Raw genomic sequence first — 13,936 nt, 5'->3', positions numbered from 1 at the left:
AAGTATTTTTGGGTGGAGACAGTGATGATGGTCTGATAAATGCATTGCAAGGAATGCCTTGTGAAAACAATATTATGACAGTATAAATAGTGATTGAAGATAGGGTGACTGATCATGAAAATCTAAAATCTCATTCTATCTCATCTCAATAAATATTTTATTGTAAATGTCAGCATACTGCAGAAACGAGATTGAAGGAGATATTTAAAAGCACGCATCTGGAAATATCACTAAACAGTATTTCTAACAAACACTTTAATGATAAATTAAAATGTCCTGATAGATGGAAATACAAATACAGACAATTGTACAATTTTCACAGATAATGCGAGTCAAAATAATTTTTTGAAGCCTAAATACAGCAATTATTTAATGTTACTTTACATAATCCATAGCAGAAAGAATAATTGCAAAAAAACTTAAGCTAGAGTGCCTTGTGCCTTCCAGAATTTAATTATCTTCCACTTACTGAAGATCTATGCACATTTTATTTTTAACTGACCTAGTAATAGCCCAAGTTGTTCATTCAACTTAATTTCTGTACACAGACACTGTCCCAGACAATACCAGTCCTTAGATTGAATGTCCCATGTTTAAAACTCGACAAAAGAACTTCATTTTTGCCTGCTTTAAACCATATTACTTAATCAGCTACACAGTGCCATCCTGTGGATTAGTACAGAACTTCAATCTCACATGATGAAAATTCACACAAATGCAACCCAAACTATACAGAAATGATGCTTTCGCTTGCATCCAAAAAAGGGGGAAATTAAAAGGATATTTGCAGTAAAGTTGCAGATTCATAGAGCTATATAATCACTCTGAAGCTGAAATGGAACACACCAGATTTCTTAAAACAGAATTAAATTTAACCCAAAGAGGATTGGATTAGATACCAAAAAGGTAACCTTTGTGTGGAGGCGGATGATGTGGGTATGGTTCTTAATGAATACTTTGCATCTGTCTTCACAAAAGAGGGGGACGATGCAGAGATTCTAGTTAATGAGGAAGAGTGTGAAATATTGGATGGGATAAAGATAGTGCGAGAGGAAGTATTAAGGGGTTTAGCATCTTCGAAAGTAGATAAATCGTCAGGCCCGGATAAAATGTATCCCAGGCTGCTAAGAGAAGGGAGGAAATAGCGGAAGCTCTGACCATCATTTTCCAAACCTCCCTGGCTACAGGCGTGGTGCTGGAGGACTGCCAACGTTGTGCCGTTGTTTAAAAAGGGAGAAAGAGATAGACCGAGCAATTATAGGCTAGTCAGTCTAACCTCGGTGGTGGGCAAATTATTGGAATCGATTTTAAGGGACAGCATAAATCGTCATTTAGAAAGGCACAGGTTAATCAAAGACAGTCAGCATGGATTTGTTTAGAGAAGGTCGTGTCTGACAAACTTGACTGAATTTTTTGAGCAGGTAACAAGGAGGGTCGATGAGGGTAACGCGTTTGATGTAGTGTACACGGATTTTAGCAAGGCTTTTGACAAGATCCCACATGGCAGACTGGTCAAAAAAGTAAAAGTCCATGGGATCCTAGGGAAAGTGGCTATTTGGATCCAAAATTGGCTCAGTGGCAGGAAGCAAAGTTAATGGTTGACAGGTGTTTTTGCGAATGGAAGAATGTTTCCAGTGGGGTCCCGCAAGACTCAGTACTAGGTCCCTTGCTTTTTATGGCATATATTAGTGATTTGGACTTGAATGTGGCAGGCTTAATCAAGAAGTTTGCAGATGATACAAAAATTGGCCGTGTGGTTGATAGCGAGGAGGAAAGCTGTAGACTGCAAGAAGATATCAATGGACTGGTCAGGTGGGCAGAAAAGTGGCAAATGGAATTTAATCCAGAGAAGTGTGAGGTAATGCATTTGGGGAGGGCAAACAAGGCAAGGGAATACACAATAAATGGGAGGATACTGAGAGCTGTAGAGGAACAATGGGATCTTGGAGTGCATGTCCACAGATCCCTGAAGGTAGCAGGACAGGTAGATAAGGTGGTTAAAAAGGCATACGGGATACTTTCTTTTATTAGCCGAGGCATAGAATATAAGAGCAGGGAGGTTATGCTAGAACCGTATAAAACATTGGTTAGGCCACAGCTTGAGTACTGTGTACAGTTCTGGTCACCACATTACAGGAAAGATGTGATTGCACTCGAGCGGGTACAGAGGAGATTTACGGGGATGTTGCCAGGGCTGGAGAATTTTAGCTGTGAGAAAAGATTGAATAGCCTGGGGTTGTTTTCTTTGAAACAAAGGAGGCGGAGGGGAAATTTAATTGAGATATATAAAATCATGACGGGACTAGATAGAGTGGATAGGGAGGACCTATTTCCCTTAGCAGAGGGGTTAGTGACTTGGGGGGGGGGGCGGCATGGACAAAGTATTTGGTGGAAGGATTACATGGGAGCTGAGGAGAAATTTTTTCACCCAGAGGCTGGTGGGGGTCTGAAACTCACTGCTTGAAAGGGTGGCAGAGGCAGAAACCCTCAACTCATTTAAAAAGTATTTGGATGTGCACTTGAAGTGCCGTAACCTACAGGGCTATGGACCAAGTGCTGGAAAGTGGGATTCAGCTGGATCGCTCTTTTTCGGCCAGCACGGACATGATAGGCCGAATGGCCTCCTTCTGTGCCGTAACTTTCTATGATTCTATGATAAAGGAAACTGTTGCCTTGTGCAAATTGGGTTTGTATGAGATTTCATTATTCTTACAAGACTCCATTCTGTGTATGAGGAAACATCACGACAGGTCAAGTGGAAAACTGTTCGCAGAAATCAATTAATAGTTCAACAACACAGATTCACTGTAAAAAAGAATTCTCTCAGCAAGTTACAGATAGATTAATTTGAGTTTGCCAATATTTGTATTTCAGCAGACACAAACAAAAAACAGAAGCGGGAGAGTAAATTCAACTTTGTTGTACATTATGAAAATGAGCACTGCACAAAATACGTTATATACGTTTAGGAGTCGCTACTTGAACATAACCATTGCAGTCAATCACAGATTCCTTTTGCCTTTTTCTCTCAAGTATTTATGGAATGTTCTTGTTTTCTGTTCTGACTTATTTATTTTCACTGTGAAAGTAGAAATGTTTTTGCTTACTTTTAAACCATTTCGCACTGCTTCATCTTGCAAAATTTCTGAGACACAGTGTCATCTTGTGGATCATTTGCATTAGCATTGGTAAAATCCAGGTTTTCAACAGTGACATATCTTTGATACCACAATCAGTGCCTCATGACAAGTATCGTCAGACAGTGTAAAGGCACGGCACACAGTAAAATGCAAACCCTTTAGATTTATGATGGTATTTTCTTGGTTTCAAGCAATAACTCACGTCATAGGGTTATGAAGGGAAACAACTAAAATGGTTTCAAACACAGCATTACATCCCATTTATACAACCAAACTGTTTCCAATGGAAACAGTGCTATAACGTGCTGTATTTCCCCCACTTGCATACACGTTGAGGCAGGTATACCAACACCAAATCAACTGTTCATGTTCAAATTTTGCACACACAGATACTACAAAGTTGCATTTGCAACGTTTATCACCCTGCTTGTGAATTTTCATCAGTATCATAGACTGACAAAAGCACATTTTTGGCCTGTGTAACTAAAGCCAGAATCAAAACGGTGTGGATCTGATGCAAATGCCGTCGATGGCAGCCATTTACTTTTGAAGACAACCCGTTCCTGAGTATGCCACATCATTTGCATCACATGGTAGCCTGCAAGGTAAATGGGTGTTAGTTGAGCTAGAGATCTGCCTCCTCCTATTTGCATTTATATAGCACCTCATGTCAAAACATCTCAAAGCTCTTCACAAAATGATTTTTTTTTGAAGTACAGTGAGTGGTGTAAACCAAAAATATCCCATAAATAATGAGATGAAACAATAATTTTTTTGGCATTATTGCTTAAGAGAGGAATGTGAGCCAGGACAATCAAAGGATTCCCTATTCTTCAAATAGTATCATGGGGTTGTAATCATCCACCTGAACCACCAGAACATCTCACCCCGAAAGATAGCAGCTTTAACAACACAGCTTTCCCTCAGTATTGCACTGCAGGTGAGCCCAGATGATGCACTCAAGCTCTGAAGTGGGGCTCGAACACACAACATTTTGAGCACAGGAAGAAGGGTTTCCAACTGAGCCAAATGGACACACAATAGCTGGTTTATACATAGAAATGTCAGCACAACTTTTTTTTCAGTAGTTTCCAATAGGAGCCTGGTCTGCCATCGAGAACAGAACAACTTCAATCTATTGTGTTACTACAAATTTCATGTCATTACAAGATGTCTATTGCATGAGCAGTAAAATAAAACTAAGGTAGAAAGCACACAAAGCAGAAGTCAAGTAAACCAAATGCTAAAGAAAAAGTTTCTGCACTTTCAATTCTATTTTTCTGATGACAAATTGGCTTCTTAGTAATTGCTAAATTCTAGTCACGAATACGTTGGCTGCTCAGCAAATAAATGTTTCCCAGGCTTCCACTCTGTATCTCAATTAAGAGTGCAGCAGAGAAAGCAACAGAGCAGGTCAATTCTTTGTGACAAGAAAATTAAACTCAGTCAGTGAAGTACTGCCTAATTAAATAGAAGGGAGAAGTTTTATTTGAATTAACATACTGGCATGTTTAATTTTTATATCAACCAAAACATATAAATCAACTTCATTCCTTTACACCACTAGCAATATCTCTACATGTCAGCCTTCTCTTGAATACTAGTGCATGGTGGTTCACCTAATTTATTCATTGACTGATTCAGGCTCACTTAAATGGCTGTGCCATCAGGAACTCAACATCCATATTCTAAGATGCTGACTTGGCACCACTATTGCTGCTCAGAGCAGCCAACACTCCCTAGTCAGTAATATAAAGGATAGAGGCACAAAGTGCAACTTCTGCATAATTTTCACAAATAGAGGTCAGTATTAAGTTACAACAACAATTAGCTTTTATGAAGTGCCCTTAAGATAGGAAAACTTCATAGAAGCGTAATCAGACAAAAACTGACATCGAGCCAAAGAATTTATTAGGAGGCACGACTAAAAACTTGGTCAAAGAGACAGATTTTAAGGAGGGTTTTAAAAGGATGGGAGAGAAATGGAGAGGCATAGAGGTTTAGGAAGGAAATTCCAGCGTTTAGGGCCTGGACAGCTGAAGACTCATCCACCAATGGTGGAGCGAAGAAAGTGGGGGATGCGTAAGAGGTCAGAGTTGGAGGAATGCAGAGTTCTCGGAGGGTTGTAAGGCTGCATGAGGGATTGAGATGGATGAGGCCATGAAGAGATTTGAATTCTAAATTAGAAGTGTTGGGGGACTGGAAGCCAACGAAGGTCAGCGAGCACAGGGATGATGGATGAGTTCGACTTGGTATGGAATAGGATACAGGCAGCAGAGTTTTGGATGAGCTCAATTTATGGAGGGTGCAGGATGGGATGCCTGGAAACATCACATGGATGCCTGGAGGTGACAAAAGCATGGATGAGGGCATCAATAGCAGATGGGCTGAGGCAGGTGTGGAGACAGGCAATGTTACAGAGGTGGCAGTAGGCAGTCTTTATGATGAGATTGGAAGCTGAGCTCAGGGTCAAATAGGACACCGAGGTTGCGAATAGTCTGGTTCAATTTTAATTTAGAAATTTAAATTAGTATAGTCTTCCACACAAAAATTAATACTATTAGTCAGCGTTCCCATTGCTCATCACTAAATGACCCATGTCAGAAGAGAGTGTATGCATATGGATGTCAGGTTAGAGCAGGATTGGGCTTAGCTGTGATAGCCACCCTACTCCCAGGTTTGAATAGCTTGCTGACATTTACCATCAAGGCTCATATATAGATAATGGCCATTTTGGCAAGCTATTGGAAAGTACCCAGCGCCCACAAAACTGTAACCCAGCAAGGAGTCTATGTTTTCAGGAAATAGGGGAAGGGAGTAAACTGACAGAGAAAATTGACAAGGAAGATTAAAAAAAACATTAATCTCCCCTCCAGCAGAATAACACATTCTTAAGTAGCTCAATTTAATCACATTACACAACTCAATTGGTGTGTGTCAAACCAAGAGCACAATTACACAAGCACTACATTGAAGTTTAAAACTATAAGCAAAACCCATATTTATCTGTTCAGGGCTAAAGGTCGAGTTCAATACAAACTTAGCCCCTTCGTCAGTCCAATTTATTTAGCAAAAACTCTCATTATGACACAATATGACAATAATTGGTTTTACTCCACTGTCACAATTTTTTTTAAAAAGTGACCAATCTAATTTGGTATTCACTTTCGAGTTAGATAGCTGAGGATTATGTCACTCAAGTTGACAATTAAAAGGATTTTTTTTATTATTTGTGAATCTTATATCTACATTATTAGGACAGGAAAAACTGACAGTATCCACTTCATCCAGTGACAACGTGTTCTGCAAGCTAATCAAATGATGTAATTCCTAGAGGTCATGGAGAAGATGGCATCATGTTTTGTCCCACCCTCAGAGGTGAGACCCTGCAAGAGGAGAAAGGGAAAGTACGAAGGGTGGCTTTAAAATAAAATTAATTAAGTTCACTTTCTTTCTGTTTCATGATTGTTCCATTCACAAAATGCCACATGGCCAAGAAAATCTACTGAGTGCACAAAAACAAAAACTATTAGAGCAAACCTAAACTTAGATTTATGTGCTGCTTTGTGCAATCTATCATTTTCATAACTGGGTGACATTTTATAATGAATCACCACAAGAAGCAGATCCAGTCCAGTAAACAAAAATTAACCAATCACACACAAAAAAAAATCAAAAACCTTAACAAATTGGTTCTTTTAAAGAATCCATGAATTAAAATCTTCAATGTCAGCCACAAGATTGTACTATAAGGAGAGCTTTTTAACAAACACTGAATGCCAATAATAAAAATTAATGCACATTTTCAAAATTGAGTGGTTAAGAAAAACATACATTTCAATGAAACCAACTAGATGTGTTACTTACACCAGAGATACAATGTCTCCTCGCTGCACTTCATAGTTCCTAACACTCCATCGGTTTAAAAGCACTACATCACATGAGGTTCCTCCTGGAGGGTTTAATGATGGCTGAGAATTCAGAAGATAGAAGTGTCAAAAACTGGAAGTGTAACTTATGCACATATAACACAATAAATAAAACATGTAAAATAATCACAAAGTAGGAAATGTATTCATTCTAATCCTTAAGAGACCCCCTGAAGAAAAAAGATGTTATACTTGAAGGTGCAAAGATTTACTGGGCTGCTGGGACTAATATGCTGATAAATACTTAATGAATTATTTCTTTGATTTTCTCATACATCTCAAACTTACTTAAAAAGGGAAACAGCAATGTTGAATAATATTATGTGAATGCTAGCACAATCTTAAGAAAATATTGAAATTAAATTGAAAAGTTTTGCAAGTCTTTGGTCCTTTCTAAATAAATGGTTTTGTAACCCAAAACAAACCAGATTTTGTATTAATTTGGGATAACAATAAAACTTTTTTCTAGTTTATTTATAGTTTCAGACTCTAGGCCACTTGGGCAGTCCCAATTTATCAATAATTAAAAACTTACCTACTTAATATTTTCAAAACTTCTTTTAAAAAACAATGAACAATCCTATGAACAAAGATACAAAGATCCAATATATATATATATATTAAAAAATTGGTGAATTCAATTTAAAAAGTGGTCCAATGTATGTCTGAAATGATTAAGTCTTTATGAAAGGCTCTCAGCAGTGCGAAAAATGGGAGATCAGCATGAAGTACTGGTAATAAGCAAGAGTGCTCTGACTAGGTGCAACCACAATGAAATGTTCTGCCAACTGCAAAGCTGTTTCCACTACCTCCATGAAGGTAGCTACTAGGGTGTTAAAGCTGCAGGGAAGGTAAAAAGATTAATGAATGACAAAAAGTCACAATTCAGTGCAGAAACAGCAAGGCAGGATGAATGAACCGTGTATCTTGTTAGGTGGTAGTTTTAATGGCCACCTGAGTGTGAAATTGGATATTAACGTGTGTAAGAAATTAAAAACACAACTAGGTGGGTTTAACTACAAATCAAACTGCAGGATCACATCTGGACTGATTGAAAAAAATAACAATTCTGCTGCCCATGTGTTAGCTATATATAAAGGAAAGCCTGCTGTTTGAGCTATTCTTCCCATCAATATCTCATTCTTTTAATTGTAAACAATTTTACAACACCAAGTTATAGTCCAGCAATTTTATTTTAAATTCACAAGCTTTCGGAGGCTACCTCCTTCTTCAGGTGAACGATGTGGAAATGAAGTCCTCGAAATGAAATCGCATTTATAATTCACAGAACAATGCTTGGTGATTACAGACAGTTTTTTCAACTGCCGTTGCCAAGGCAATAAGTGTGCAGACAGACAGGTGTTACCTGCCAGGTCTCAGAATATACAAATCACCAAAAAAAACAACAAACAAAAAAAAAGAGATAGAGAGGTAGAAACATAGAAAAGACAGCAACTGACCCGTTATATTAAAAACAGATAACATTTGTTCGCTGGTGGGGTAACGTGTAGCGTGACATGAACCCAAGATCCCGGTTGAGGCCGTCCTCATGGGTGCGGAACTTGGCTATCAATTTCTGCTCTACGATTTTGCGTTGTCGTGTGTCTCGAAGGCCGCCTTGGAGTACGCTTACCCGAAGGTCGGTGGCTGAATGTCCTTGACTGCTGAAGTGTTCCCCGACTGGGAGGGAACCCTCCTGTTTGGCGATTGTTGCGCGGTGTCCGTTCATCCGTTGTCGCAGTGTCTGCATGGTCTCGCCAATGTACCATGCTCCGGGGCATCCTTTCCTGCAACGTATGAGGTAGACAACGTTGGCCGAGTCACAGGAGTATGAACCATGCACCTGGTGGGTGGTGTCCTCTCGTGTGATGGTGGTATCTGTGTCGATGATCTGGCATGTCTTGCAGAGGTTACCGCGGCAGGGTTGTGTGGTGTCGTGGACGCTGTTCTCTTGAAAGCTGGGTAATTTGCTGCGAACGATGGTCTGTTTGAGGTTGGGTGGCTGTTTAAAGGCGAGTAGTGGAGGTGTGGGGATGGCCATAGCGAGGTGTTCGTCGTCATTGATGACATGTTGAAGGCTGCGGAGAACATGGCGTAGTTTCTCCGCTCCGGGGAAGTACTGGACGACAAAGGGTACTCTGTTGGTTGCGTCCCGTGTTAGTCTCCTGAGGAGGTCTATGCGATTTTTTGCTGTGGCCCGTCGGAACTGTCGATCGATGAGTCGAGCGTCATATCCCGTTCTTACTAGGGCGTCTTTCAGCGTCTGTAGGTGTCCATCGCGTTCCTCCTCGTCTGAGCAGACCCTGTGTATTCGCAGGGCCTGTCCATAGGGGATGGCCTCTTTGACGTGGTTAGGGTGGAAGCTGGAAAAGTGGAGCATCGTGAGGTTGTCCGTGGGCTTGCGGTAGAGTGAGGTGCTGAGGTGCCCGTCTTTGATGGAGATTCGTGTGTCCAAGAAAGAAACTGATTCTGAGGAGTAGTCCATGGTGAGCTTGATGGTGGGATGGAACTTGTTGATGTTATCGTGTAGTCTCTTCAGTGATTCCTCGCCGTGGGTCCATAGAAAGAAAATGTCGTCGATGTATCTGGTGTATAGTGTTGGTTGGAGGTCTTGTGCAGTGAAGAAGTCCTGCTCGAACTTGTGCATGAAAATGTTGGCGTATTGGGGTGCGAATTTGGTCCCCATGGCTGTTCCGTGTGTTTGGGTAAAGAACTGGTTATCGAAGGTGAAGACATTGTGATCCAGGATGAAGCGGATGAGTTGTAGGATGGCGTCCGGAGATTGGCTGTTGTTGGTGTTGAGTATTGATGCTGTCGCAGCGATGCCGTCATCGTGGGGGATACTGGTGTATAGTGCCGAGACGTCCATCGTGGTGAGAAGTGTTCCTGGTTCAACTGGTCCGTGGGTACTGAGTTTTTGTAGGAAGTCTGTAGTGTCGCGACAGAAGCTGGGGGTTCCCTGTACGATGGGTTTCAGGATGCCCTCGATGTATCCAGAGAGGTTCTCACACAGGGTTCCGTTGCCTGATACGATAGGACGTCCAGGTGTGTTGGCTTTGTGTATCTTTGGGAGGCAGTAGAAGTCTCCCACGCGGGGATTACGTGGGATGAGAGTGCGTAGGATGCTTTGAAGGTCTGGTTCCCTCCCAGTCGGGGAACACTTCAGCAGTCAAGGACATTCAGCCACCGACCTTCGGGTAAGCGTACTCCAAGGCGGCCTTCGAGACACACGACAACGCAAAATCGTAGAGCAGAAATTGATAGCCAAGTTCCGCACCCATGAGGACGGCCTCAACCGGGATCTTGGGTTCATGTCACGCTACACGTTACCCCACCAGCGAACAAATGTTATCTGTTTTTAATATAACGGGTCAGTTGCTGTCTTTTCTATGTTTCTACCTCTCTATCTCTGTTTTTTTTTGTTTGTTGTTTTTTTTGGTGATTTGTATATTCTGAGACCTGGCAGGTAACACCTGTCTGTCTGCACACTGATTGCCTTGGCAACGGGCAGTTGAAAAAACTGTCTGTAATCACCAAGCATTGTTCTGTGAATTATAAATGCGATTTCATTTCGAGGACTTCATTTCCACATCGTTCACCTGAGGAAGGAGGTAGCCTCCGAAAGCTTGTGAATTTAAAATAAAATTGCTGGACTATAACTTGGTGTTGTAAAATTGTTTACAATTGTCAACCCCAGTCCATCACCGGCATCTCCACATCATTCTTTTAAGGTGTAGAATACATCAAAGTCATCTGCTGGCATTGCAAATTATTTTCTGGTAAATTACTTTGGCATTCATTTGCTTTTCAAAATGCACAGACATATATACCATTCAACATTCAAACTATGAAAGCAGGTGATCAGTAGAGAGATAAAACACAATCCTATAATTGCATCTTCTAATCAAAGCGACAGTTAGGGATATAAAGTTATTATTTATTGGTGCCAGCTAACACCACAAACTACAGAATAATGCTCGAGTTATTTCACTGGAGTTGAACTCTATGAAATCATAATCCAGGAAGTTATCTTTGAAATTACTGCAGCTGGCCTGTAATAATGAAAAAGAAATGTTATGTTTCCACAAATATATGCATATTAAGGTAGTTTATGGGTTTAAAGTTTTAGCAGGTTTTTTTAAACAAAATACAAAAAAGGGGCAGGAGGTGGAGAACAATCTCTTCTTCTGATGTCTAAGAATTTGATAATCCATTCATAATTGCATCATTCACTGGTTGTGACTGAGGTCGTCCTTACTTGAGGAACAAAGTGCATATCGAACTATTCTTCATTGCATTTATTTGGTGTAAATGGAATTGTGTGTGAACTCACAAAAGAGTTCAAGCACCTTTAGTTTATAAAATGGACTGTTGATTATTGAACACACAACTGCCTAGCTTGATAATTTGGGGAATGAAAGCTGTTCAGCCCTTAGTATAACCCAACTGACTTCAAACCTATGGACAAATCTCTGAATTGTCTACCAGCATTCATACTTATGACTTCTGACAATTCTATATGTCTTAGGAATGTATATTATTCCACAACATTCATTGTAAACATATTTAATTCAAATTCATGTTGCTATAAATGGAACAAATAGTTATCTCAAATATTTCACCAGCTTACATCCTCACATAAAATATCTTTTGTGGGAAAACTTGACATTCTTGCAGTTTTATGCAAGAGTAAACATGCATTATTTTCAAAGCGGTCAAGATTATGCAGTACACAAAGGATTAATCACTGTAACTGCACTCAGGCTATTTTTTTCAGAAGCTACCAGTGCTTATACCTTAGGCTGAAAGCATGTTGGTGATATCTGACCTGTCATTTGAAGCTAGATAATTGAATACCTTACTGTCAGGAATAACACTAAGTATTCCTGGTCAGTTATAGCACAAGTCAGTGACCAATGCTGAACTATCTTTATTTTGCCCAAATAATACAGCCTCGACAACTAGATGCAAATAGTTCAGTACATCCTTCAAGGCTTTTCAGTTATTTAAGTGAAAAATAGCAGCAAATCTCTCTCAACAAAGTACTACAGGGGCTACAAAAATTGCACAAAAATTCACTGGATTATCAAAACTACTAGGAGCAAAACCTCAAATTCAAATGCAGTAAAATCCTTCCGTAATATGTGATGAACTAAACACAAAGGTCACATGCGCAGCTTTTATGCTAGGAAGCCACATGGCAAAAATAACAACTGGAGTGGCCCATGAAGTGCAGTTGCAAGTTTGAAGGTTATGAAAACCTACTTGAAAGTAGTCACTATATAGTAACTCTAAAATAATTCAAACGGAATTGGGAGAAGAGTAAGGAAAGAGGACAGCATTGGGTTACACAATGCATTGGAGGTCTTTTCACCTCTGGGACCTGGATTTCAATCCAACTCAAAACAAAGATGTGAATTGTCTTTCTGTCAAGGGTTTGGGTTGTCTCAATTAAGTGGGGCTAGTACACAAAATAAAACTGCCCATAGATCTGCATTAATTGACGGTTTATCTCATAGAAGCCATGAAGGGTGGCTGGTGTAAAAATATACATGTGACACTGGTCACAAAGACCTTGTCTTCGAAAGTTTGGGATCAACAGACATTGTTGGAGAAAAGTAGAGGATGATTTGCACTGGACCTAACTTGGGTAGTACTTGACCTTGAATACAAGATGAAGACTTTCTGTGTGAAAGGGTAGACCATTAATTCTCCTCTTTAATTAGGATGATTTTAACTGTGTCTGTCTGTTCTATGTAGATTGTAATTTGTTTTCACTGTTGCATCAAGAAAAAGCCAATATGGTTGAGTTTTAATCTACATAAAGAGTCACTCTTTTATTTCATTGTAGGCATTCCATTGAGCTTTTTTTAAAAAATTGAGATGCCAAGTCAAAAAGGCAAGGTCGATACTGCAAGACATGACCAAGGTTGGAAACAGTAAAAAAAAAAGTGAAGCAGGAACTTAGTGATTAGGTGATGCCAAGCTTGAGTTCTAAAGTCTGAAAAGTTAGAGTAGCGGACTGAGTCTTGCTTTTACCACAGTGAGGATATAGGTTGGAGTCTGAGTGCATAGGATGAAGTATTGGTAGCTTAGAAGGAACAGGAAAGGAAACTTCTGAGGAGCACCAACCATATTATGGGAGGCAACTAAAAAAAGTGATATGTAGGGTTGAGAGAATATTTGAGAGAGAGAAAAAAAAGCATACCATTAGTTTGTTCTATCAGAGGCCCGACAAGGAAGGTTCTTGGTTTGGCATTTTCCTGAAACAATATGGCTAACGACACGTTTCTGGGAGACCAGCTTGTTGCCTTTGAACCCTGTGATTGACGGTTACATTTAATTTCGAAAGATGCATTTTTGATCTTTTTTGACCCAGTTTAGTCTTCAGATGGGTTCACCAGGCAGTTGAGCAATCTGAGGTTACGGGAAATACGGTGAATTTAAGCTTTAAAGTTTTTCTTCACAGATGTGTGCTCCAAGCGAGTCCTAATTTATAGCCTAAGATAGACAGTCTCTCAGAACGTTCTTTGTCCATCAGTCAGTGAGACCAGGAGAGTGCAAGTGAGCTTATTAGGAGCATCGGGAGTTTATTGTTCATCCAGAGCACACTACAATATCAGTTATTTGGTACATTAGGTTCACCTGCTCAGAACAAAGTTGTGTGACCAAATTTACTCATACCAACCAGCACTGCATAAACACCCAAATGCACATCTGAAGCTGCAGAAAAGTGGGACTGATCAGGATAGGGTTCCAATGACTGAAGGAGTAAGGGCTTGTGGAGACAGTATTTTGAAGAGGTGACTAAAGTAGCGGGCAGGGGAATATCTACAGATGTTGTTTATATGGACTTCCAGAAGGCAT

At 40.1% G+C, this 13,936-nt stretch overlaps 1 protein-coding gene across 7 annotated transcripts in view; it reads right to left on the bottom strand.

Annotated features, from left to right (window-relative positions):
- immp2l (inner mitochondrial membrane peptidase subunit 2) overlaps nucleotides 1-13,936 on the bottom strand; it is a 496,795-nt gene that overhangs the window by 459,786 nt on the left and 23,073 nt on the right. For 5 of the 7 annotated variants that reach the window (XM_067999579.1, XM_067999576.1, XM_067999575.1 and 2 more), the window contains one exon: nucleotides 7,008-7,111. In XM_067999579.1, the coding sequence (XP_067855680.1) occupies nucleotides 7,008-7,111 (104 nt within the window). Of the gene's footprint in view, nucleotides 1-278; nucleotides 3,739-6,365; nucleotides 6,527-7,007; nucleotides 7,112-13,936 lie in introns of those variants that run through there. The other 2 variants (XM_067999580.1, XM_067999581.1) reach the window with 2 other exon arrangements.

The sequence above is a fragment of the Heptranchias perlo genome, chromosome 18 (assembly GCF_035084215.1).
Source record: "Heptranchias perlo isolate sHepPer1 chromosome 18, sHepPer1.hap1, whole genome shotgun sequence".
Lineage (NCBI taxonomy): Eukaryota > Metazoa > Chordata > Chondrichthyes > Hexanchiformes > Hexanchidae > Heptranchias > Heptranchias perlo.
This window is presented reverse-complemented; position numbering and strand designations above follow the sequence as displayed.